The sequence below is a fragment of the Lolium rigidum genome, chromosome 3 (assembly GCF_022539505.1).
Source record: "Lolium rigidum isolate FL_2022 chromosome 3, APGP_CSIRO_Lrig_0.1, whole genome shotgun sequence".
In the NCBI taxonomy this organism is placed as follows: domain Eukaryota; kingdom Viridiplantae; phylum Streptophyta; class Magnoliopsida; order Poales; family Poaceae; genus Lolium; species Lolium rigidum.
The window spans coordinates 282,861,073-282,871,916 of NC_061510.1; the positions used below are offsets into that span (position 1 = coordinate 282,861,073).

Genomic DNA, 10,844 nt, shown 5'->3' on the forward strand with positions numbered 1-10,844 from the left:
AACTTAAACCTAGAATCTACTCTGTTTAACCGATTGCCAAAAATATTTGCAATTCTTCGCGGCGGATATAAGGTAGAATCTATCTAAATGATTAATCATATAGACCTAGCAAACCAACACTGGAAGAAAAAATGTTTTATTATCTCGTTTTTGTAACAAAAAAACACATTTCATACATCCATGTCAGTTGCATTTCACAAGGTTATCTTTAATAAGAACAACACCACAGCTGAAATGCCATGCAAAAAAAGCTTAGTTTTCAATGGCATCTTCATCTTCCAAATCAATTTATTATTTAGTACTAGTCGAACAGGTTCAATTAATTCTTTATACATGGATCTTATTGAGAAAACACCGTTCTTGGTAAGTCCCCAGCGAAACTCATCGGATCCATGCATCAGCTGGACTCAAGCTAACCACTGAAGCAGTTCATTCCAAGATGTCAACATGGATCCAATAAGATCGTGAATGAACATCATAGTCGGTGGGGATGTTTCCATCACCTTTCCTACGATATCATCTTTATGAGGTACAATATTATACAAAGATGTATATTGTTCCCGAAGGGTGGTTGATCCCAACCATTTTTCCTCCTAGAACCTTATCTTTGATCCATCCCTGACAAAGAAAGAACCATATCCAGAAAAATGAGATTGAATCACCAGATTTCCATATAACCTGAGAAATCTCTTTTGAGCCAACATACTTTCTCAGCAACAATTTTTGTCAGACACCATCCTCGATTAACAACATAGCAAATTATTTTCCAAGCAAGGCTCTGTTTTCAACCTCAAGATCACGGAAATCAAGTCCACCTTGATCTCTCAGATGACAAATAACACTCTAGTTTGTTAACCGGTATTTCTTCTTTTCACTATCTCCCTGCTAGAAGAATATTGACCGGAAATAATCCAATCAATGCAATACTCATTTAGGGAGTTGGAAGAAAGAGATTATATACAGTACCATATTTGTGAGTACTAAATTTATGACGACTAACCTTCCACCCAGAGATAGTAATTTTCATTTCCAACTACTAAGGCAGTTATGCAGTCTTTCCGCGACAAGTTTCCATTCATGAAGCGTGAGTCTCTAATGGTGAATCAGAAAGCTTCCCAACCCACATCCAAAACAGTTGGCATATAGGTTAGAATCATCTTGTGCCTCGCCAAAATAGAATAATTTGGTCTTATGAAAATTTATCTTAAGACCTGATAACTGCTCGAACGCTGATAATATTAATTTCACATTTCTTTCCTTTTCTAAGTCATGATACGTAAAAAGGATTGTATCGTCGGTGTATTGAAGGATAGATAGTCCACCATTAACTAAGTGGTCGGGGGACCACTCCTTCAATCTGACCATCAACTTTAGCACGCTCAATAATAATGGCCAACATAAGAGCCACAATGTTAAATAACATTGGAGATATGGGGTCACCTTGCCTCAATCCTTTTTTTCTTTGGAAATATCTACCAACATCATCATTGACATTAATGGCAAAACTTTCTCCAAAAACAAAGTTATTAATTAAGGAGCGTCATTCTTCAGAGAAACCTTCCATTCTGAGAGTTTGTTGGAGAAAAGACCATTTGACCTTATCATCTCGCAGCATCTAGGTCGTCGGAACCCATCCAACTCCATCGAAAGAACCACTAGGAGTTGTGGCAATAGAAGAGAGGGGAAACAAACCTGGAGATAGGTATTCGCCGAGGATCGATTACTAGTGGAGCAACTAAGCAACAACTGGTCATCGCTGAATCTGCCATCCTGAAGAATAACAATACTCGTAGGGGGGACATCGTGATGGAAGGGATCCAAATTCTTTTGCATTATGATCCAAAGGAAAAAAGAAAGATGAAGTTGCAACGCCAAATCACGCCATGACGAGGGATTATACACATCAGAGAGTGTCATTGAGTCCCTTCCCCCACCTCATCCTCACTCCAGCGAGCAAATCCGATGGAGGCGAGGGTGAGAAGGAGCAAGGAACACGCGGGCAAGGGACCTAGCTATTGATAAAGGGCCTCCCTCAAAGGATACTTGTTGTGTAAAATGATCATCTACGCTTGAGTGTTGGGGTTTAGTAATATGTTGATAACATGTGCATTCTTTGCACTTGTTAAAATACATACCTCATGGAATCTCAGCAGAACATAAATATTATTTGGTTTATATTGTACATTATCATACATAAAGATTTATTTTTAGTATGATTTCCATGAATGCGCTTTCTTTCATGTAGTGTATACGAAGCTCTCATGCAATTTTCTCAAATTAAAATTTGTGAAAAAAATAAACATGGGTATATAATTAATAAGATTGGGGTACAACATGTTTAGGCGTCCATCAAAAAGAGACAACTAGATATTGCCGATCAGATTATTGATCTTCATTCTGGACTTGCCCTTGCAACTTGAGGACTTCTTTCACGCATTCAATATTTTTTTCACCTAAGAATAATTGTATATTGATTACTAGTCTAGTTTAACATTTCGACCCTCCTTTTCCTAGGGCCGTCCTTGTTTGCCCGCCCTATGACTAGCCCTACTAATGGGGTGGCCACCTCCTTTCTCCAATCTCCTGGTTAAGTGGGGCTGAGTTATCCCCAAGTCTAGGTGGGACGGCTGGTCTAGGACCCCTATTGAATATTTTGGAACCTTCCAGACATTCCAAAACCTTCCGCAATCTTCTTGAACCTTTGAGTACCTTTCAATACCTTCGGAAACAATGTCAGACATGTTTGAGGTCATTCGGGACCTCCCGGGACACTTTCAGATCATCTAAAGCACTTTCAAAACCTTTGTCACTCTTCTTCGTGACACAATATTTGTTTTCCTAAATGTCGTTAGAACATTAAGCGTGTGACCCTATGGGTTTGAGCATATGTGGATATATCCGAAACACCTTCTGCGGCGATAACCGAATGCAAGATCTTGATACCCATAACGACTCCCACATATCTACGGAGATATTAATTTATTCATGTGAACCTTCTATATTACTCGTAAACACTTCTATATTGCTTCGCGATACTTTACACAATCGGAGCGGAATTTAGGTATTCCTCGCTGCCTGACTTGTACTCTTTTCTCGTTCTTGTATCCCAATATCCATGTGACTAATAATATTGTCACGATACATGCCCGGGAGCTCCTCATCACCGGAGGAACAATCCCCAGCCTTAGCATATCTAGAACAAGGACAAACTTCTTTGTATACATAAAGCCAACTTTAAAACCCAGTTACATAGTGCAGTTTGATGTCTTCATAAGTAACCATTTGGTATCCAAGTTTGCGATAAATTCATGGTCGAAGGAAGGTATTCAACCATAATACTTACTATGAGAAAATATCAACAACATATGATATCGACGACATGTTTCGTGATATATCAATGTGGTGTGTACAACATCATTAATTGTTCACCCTATAAATGTGTTCTCACATATCATCAATAACCTCGTAACACTTTACTTATCTCCATGGTCTGGAATGTAAGACCATCAGTAAAATATGAGCTATTCTAGAGGTCTGAACCTGGCTTTAGTTTGGGGTTTGTTATTCCACATATGTACTAATTTTTTCCTCCACGCGCATGAACGAACAATTATAGCATATAATATAAACACAATAATAACATATGTATTATTTCCTCTAGGACATATTTCTAATAGAACCTCCATCAAGAGATAACTAAGTGGCTATACTAGCCGATCCAAAGTTTCTTCCTTAGATAGACCCATGAAGTATGGATCCCGAAGGATAGTATCTCACTTAGGTGAATGACCTTTTACTCGTGACATTTATCATATTTCACCTCTCTACTCGGCCTTTTCCTTCAGAATCGGGATACCGAAGTGTCGAGTTCCTCATTCTCTTCTATGTGTACTCTTTTCTACGGGATTTCCTCCCGCTCACAGGATTAGTGCAAAATTTTAGCAATATTTTCTACCATACAGTTTGGTTCAACGGGCTTAATACAGGTGGTCATGTCTGATATGCATGGTGGTAGGAGTGGTTCACTTGCTAGTTTGAGTCAATTCGGCGAGACATTAAAATAGATTTTCTTGGATCTCCATGTTCGCATGTGTTGGTACTCCCTTCTTTGATGCTTGCTCCCCCAACAGGTTAGCGAAGGGCATCGATAAGAGAGGAAGCCGCATTGCCATGTGTAGCTTCTTTGGTGAAGCCTGCTGATGTTGTATCATAACATTCAAGAAAATTTGGCAAGAAAGACCTCTTGGTGGTGGTACATTTCAGCATTATAGAAACAAGCTTTCAATTTGGACGTAACTTTGGACCTCGGTGTTATCTATTTTTATTTGCACTTTTTTTTGTAGCCATCTATGATTGGGCTGCTTCATTGCATTTGCACCAAGGGTTTACCATTCTAATTTCATCTTTCGACTAATATGCAACAATCGGTGGGGATTCTCTCACCTCGTCCTTCTAAAGAAACATTGCACCATATTTACAATGGGAATACAAAAAACAATCACACGTTGAACCAACTTCTATATCGGGTTTTCTTTGGTACACAGTCTCATGAAATGTACCCCCTCCCACTATTGTTTGAAGTTCTAGCTTTGTTCTGCATTGAACTTTTTAAAATTTGACCAAGTCGATAAAGATATGAACATCTAGAACACCAAATTAGTCTCATTAGATTCATTATTAAGTGTATTCCGTGCTATTATTTGTTGTTTTAGATATTAGCATATTTTTATTTTTGGACAAATATGGAAAAGTTTGACATAGGTCAAAGCTCTAATTTCAGTAATTTCGAATTTATGTACTCCTACGTAGTTCATTTTCCTTTAGTCTGGTTTGATCTACGTATAACAAAGCATATATCTCAGTCGACCTTTTTTTACATCCAGAGCTACTAAATTAAATGGGGCACCTACTACTTTGTAAGTACCATGAATATCACAGCTAATTCTAGAGGAAAACAAGGTCGCAATGATTTGTCCTCTTCGTTCTGACGTGGCATATACACTTCCATGTATGGAGCTCGGTTGGCACATGCATGTATGGGCAATGAGAGCATACCGTGCCGCCCCAAACCCCACGGAAAAGGAGGACAAGCGCCCCCAAAAGCAATCCTTTAACCACTCCTTTTATTCACAACTTTAAAAATCTCACTTAACCATCCATAGCTTAATTTAGTCCCTTAAAGCTCACAATTCGTTCCTTTGTAGAGCAGCCAGTCCTGCCAACATGCCATGTGCACAAACCTTCCCCCGGCACGGCATCTCCCTTTGCTTCTTCGTCTCTCTTTATTGTGATCTCCAAAGGGAAAGTATATATCCTGCTGCTCCTTTTGCAGTTGCACTGCAGCTGATTAATTAACTAATTACACAACGTGCAGACACTAAACACCAACTCTGGTGCAAATTAAGTCTCTTTGAACATTGTTCTAGTAGTCCTTATTGTTGCACTAGTCAAATAAAGATTTCACGTGAACTTTTGGTTCTTGGGTGCTACACACCCCATACAGCCCAAAAAATTGTAGTAATTTAAAAAAACCAAAAAAAAAAATTGAACCTTCCTGAAAACCAAAGATGATCTAGTTTGTACTCGTAAAAAAATATTTGGAAAAGAAATGATGCCCAAGGTCTTCAGGGAAAATAAAAAAAAATATGACGAATATGAAATGAATAGTACCTGGTCATGGGGCGTTTCGAGTTTTTTATTTTTTTTACCCAGGATACAATGAAAGTAATTCTCTAGGAAAATATTTTTATGCACGTACAATACCTGATCATCTTTAATTTCAAAAGAAATTCAAATTTTTTTAACCATTTAAAAAAAATTCAATTATGGGAGTGTGTAGCACCCGAGAGCTCTTATGCATTTCTTGTACATGTAACAACTATAACAACTTTCTTCATGTGAAATACTTAGTGCAAAGTTCCAAGTTCCTAGGTACTAGCAAAAGAAATACTGCCATCATGGAGGGGAAAGTACAGAAACATTTGCATTTTAGCACCATGCCCTTGTGTCCTTAATTTACCGTATGGTGTATGTAGGCAGCAGAGCAAAGCTAAGTGCTGAACCTCCACCGGCCACCCTCTCTGTCACTGACATCTCCATGTGCCCGGATCACTACGTCTACATGTGCCTCCTTCCACTCTTCCTCTCGTCTTAAAACCTCGCCTCTCCGGCCAATTACTCTCTCCACATATAAAATCTAGCTACACCTGCTCCATCTCGCTAGCCAATATATCCTTCTCCATTAGAGCATTCCGTTACCGAACTCATCAGAATATTACCATCACAGGCAGCCATCTTCATCATCGTCAGAGGAAGAAGAAGCATGAGCAATGGCGGCTCTCCTACCTCCTCCCCTTCCGTTTGCTCAAGATCATGGTATGTATATTTATTAGCTAGGAACTAATAATGGCGTGTGGTGTGAGCAATCACATTTCTACAATCTTCGCAAGTTAAGGTCAAGTCTCTTGTTCTTGATTGGAACCTCCATGTCATTGTTATACGTAAGGTCTATAAGCGAGGATTCTCTGAGGAGGTATGTGAGCTACGCCAGCGAGAGCTGCATCCAGGAGCTGCTCGCCGCCTCGGACTCCGGACGGGGCGCCGGCGACGGCGAGGACGACGGATGGAAGACGTTGGCGTACTTCAACGGCGTGGAGATATCGAAGCGGCAGTTGGGGACTGGGCAGATGTTCCGGAGCCGGTGGCTGCTGCACGCCGTCTCGCCGGAGCAGTTCATGGCCGTTGCCAACGCCGTCGACGCCGCCAAGGTAATGTAATGAAATCGCTAGTTCTATCATTTTTTCTGAAGAGTAACTTATTAATGCAACAAATAATGCTCTAGAAAAATTACTTGAGGCTTTCTTTTGGAGGATTATTTGTACGTGTTGAGTCGTTAAGCAGAGCGTTGCGTTTTGATTAACTTGGTGTGTGGAGAAGCCAGCTGTCGTGATGATTTGATGGGTGATTTGGCTTTGAGAGCTAAAGAGAGGTACTTTGATGATTAGAATGAGTGCATACTACTCCAGTGCAAGTTGGATTAGTCTAGGTAGGAGGTTCGTCTTGTCAGCAGCTGCCTGGCTAGCTACACAAATTATGACCCGCTTTAAGTGGTCACAGGCTCAGAGCGATGACAGTAAAACCTACTGCATCTCGTGATTTACGAACCAAACATGTGTATACCCCGTGACCACTGAACATATTCAGTTTGCAGTGTTTGCCGCTCGAATTTAACCTACCCGTGAATGGATTATTGAAAATAAAATTGAAACCCCGATCGACAGTATTTGTATTTTAATCCAGATGGAGCAGACGCATGGGGGCATGCGTGAGTTTGCGAGCCCGCAAGTACAGGCCAAATCATTTGGCATCTCGGAGAAAGCCGAGCTGAGAGACATAGTACTAGATGCATGCGTGCTAATTAACTAGTATCCTGATTACACGGTGGCGCGCATCAGGCCATGGCCACGCGCACGTGGAGCCACATGTTCCAGCCAACGGCTAACGATGAACCGTTAGGGCGGTTTTTTTTTTGTTCGGTGAGATTTCCATGTCATGTCCTGTGTGGAGTCTCACACAATCAACATAATAGAGTTTACTCATGAAATGCAATCCCTCGAATGAAAATGGAAACATAAATTATTTTTCTAGCATTGCAACCTTCAAGATTCATTTTGCTTCAGTGTCCCCCCTCATCCAGACTTTACTTAAAGTTTTGAAACAATACACCACGGTTTTGGTTACCGAAGAGGTATTTTTTTCTCCAGGGAGTATTGGTTAGCGTGATTACCAATAAATCCAGAGCGCTTACCTGATACATTTCAAAATCTAGGATTTATTTTAATTTTTCTAATTACTAGGTAACGAGAAAAATGATGGAAATTTTAGAAAAAAACTCATTTGAGCTGGGCTCAATTCAAAAGGTCTCGAACTATTTTGCCTGGTAAATACAATTACCGGGCTGCTCGGAAAACTCGGTCACCAACCGGTAACCAAAACCTTAGTCTACACTATTGCCACCTAGGACATCATGAATTTAGGCACGGTTTATGTTCAGCTAAACTATTTTAACACAAATAGGTTGGCTCAAAATTGGTAAGAGTATATCATGATCCACCGGAATACCAAACAAAGTGTAAATCGTCACTAGTTAATCGGATCGTTAAACTTTTCCACGAGAAAACTCAAACACTCATTTGCTTGGGAAGAAGAAAAAAACTACTCGTGGTCTAATGGTGATATGTACATATCTGTTGAGCTATTTTTTTTTTGGTTGATGTAAGGAGAACACTGATTGAAGTGAGGGCATATCTATATGTGCTGATTTTTTACACGATATATTTATTTTAGTTTGAGCCAAACTTAAGCTTTGTTCAAAGAGAGTTATCTTAATTCTTTTGAGCTTTGCACAACATCATAATAAAATGGTCTATTGTAAATTTCTCATTTCCGTGCTTAAAAGGGCAGGTCTCGTGTATTTAGATTTGGTTGTAGAAAAGGATAGTGTACATGTGTAGGACACAAGAACATGTGGCGGCCATTCTTTGACTTGAAAGTTATGTACAAATTAAAAGTTTGAAAAGGTAAGACCTAACCCCTTTAAGTACACGACTCGGTGATCATGGCACTTGGTACCCACCATACATGTTAGGATGGTCCTGCATGCTCCCTGATCTGGTAAATTGAGCTTCTTCCATTTTGGATGCTTCCACTCCACTAATATTCCTGAAAAAAGAGGTAGGTCTAATAATCTTGCATTATTACACTGTATCTAGTTATGCTTACTCCTACTGGAGAAAAATGTAGTCCAATGTGCCTACAGTAATACCCAATTTGTAATGTCAGTAGGTTGGGTCACACTCTTTTCTACTTTGAGGGGGAACAGGTCTTTTAAATTTTTATTAAGGGGAATATGTCTTTTTTGCATTTTTTTCAGAACAATAGGTCCTTTTATTGAAGACGATATGCCAGTGTGCATGCTAGCTAAGCTAGCGGAGCAAAATGGGCCATATGAGGGCTGAAAGTTAATGGCCCATATATTGTAAAAGTCATATTGCTATTGTTTTAAGTCAAACTTTGACTCGGCCTACTTCCCTAAACAAAAAAGTCAAACTTTGACTTTGTTACTGCAAAAGAAATATCAACATCTCAATCAGTAACAATATATGCCTCATGAAATGGGTCTTTGCAATGTATTTAGTTCGGAATTGCTAGTGCTTGATCAAATTCAAACCCAATAGATTTGCATCACGATTTGTGCATCCTATTAGTTACTAATGGAGTTGCGACTATGATTTTTAATTGCAAGTAGTGTTGCAACTATGATTTTTAATTGCAGGTGGGATTTTTCCAACTGTAACTAATTTTTTTAAATCTAAAGTAAATTGTAAGAGAAAAAATTAATTAAGCCGCACAATATAGTCAGGATGAGGTTACTTGACTGAGCATTAAGCTACTTCTCAGTCGACTAAGAATTAGTCGTCACAACTTATTTATTTGGCATGGTACATCATCTGTTGGTATACAAATTCTAACATGTATGTATGGAAATTTTCATCTAGTGCAGCAGTGGGAGTCTGACCTCGTTGACGCCACGTACATCAAGGAGCTGGGAGACGACCTGAGCATCATCCACCTCAAGTTCGGCGACGCCTCCAAGCTCTTCCGCCGGCGGGACCTGGTCGTGTACGAGCGGCGGCAGACCATGGACGACGGCACGCTGGTGGTGGCGGTGGCGTCGCTGCCCAAGGAGATCGCGGCGGGACTGCTGCCGCGGGACTCCAGGGGCCGGAGCACCGTCGGCAGGGGCCTGCTCCTCCAGTCAGGGTGGGTCGTCGAGAAGCTCCACGACGACGACGGCGCCGACTCCTGCCTCGTCACCTACGTGGTGCAGCTCGACCCGGCGGCCGGGTGGCTGCCGCGCTGCATCGTCAGCCGCCTCGACAACAAGCTCGTCACCATCATCGCCAAGCTCAAGAAGCTCGCGCACACCACCACCTGCACGTCGGCGGCGGCGGTGCACGCGGCCGCAAGTAGCTGCAGCTCCGACGAGGCGTGTGATCCAGGAGAATAAAGCGTCTCAATTCTCTGCTAGTGCGTGCTGTCATTACTCATTAGGCGTAAGTAAATACGGTTTTGTAGATATATGCATGGTGTGTCGAGGTGATTCACCGTACAGCTTTCAGGGTTGTTGTCAACGCCATGAATCTGTACTACGTGATCCAGCGAGAATCTGTAGTGTATACGATTACGTTCATTATTCGGCTTTGCAAACGATCGACTGCACGCGTGCTTCTAAGTCCTAGCGGCAGTCTAATATAGTACTCCAGTGACGAAAGTAGCTACTGCAATTTTGCCATGTTAGTACCAGTTATAGATTTGGGTGTATCCTGTTGTTCAGAGTTTCAGACTCCAACCACCAAGAAGAATTGGTTTATTCTGATATATTGTAGCCAGAGTTAAACTCCCCATTTCGAAAAAAAGAAGTATGATTCTGCTACAGCCACTATTATTCTGACAATATTTAAACACCATACATGGAAGATTCAAGTGTATGAAAAGAGACAACCACAAGATATTCTAGAAATCTAAAGGATTTTCACCTTGTTTGAAGTATATTTGGATAGCTGGTATAGTTTACATCGTTCGAATATGAAATAAGCAATCGTGGTGGAGCTCTATATGAGCAAGCCCTGGGCAAAAAAAAACACTTCTCCTAATTTTCTGCTAGCTGAAATCACAATTCGCTCTAAGTCAGATCGCTGGCCATTCCTTTTGTACTCGCGAATCTCTGTGCTCCTGCGTGAATGTTTGTTTATTCCGATCCTTGACTTATAATTAGTCTGTAT

At 40.7% G+C, this 10,844-nt stretch overlaps 1 protein-coding gene across 1 annotated transcript; it reads left to right on the forward strand.

Annotated features, from left to right (window-relative positions):
* The first annotated feature begins 6,199 nt into the window (after positions 1-6,199).
* On the forward strand, positions 6,200-10,403 carry LOC124699593. The gene is made up of 3 exons (XM_047231868.1): positions 6,200-6,375; positions 6,506-6,767; positions 9,563-10,403. Exons 1-3 carry the CDS (start codon positions 6,323-6,325, stop codon positions 10,067-10,069), a joined length of 822 nt encoding a protein of 273 aa, XP_047087824.1. The 5' UTR covers positions 6,200-6,322; the 3' UTR covers positions 10,070-10,403.
* Positions 10,404-10,844: the final 441 nt, after the last annotated feature.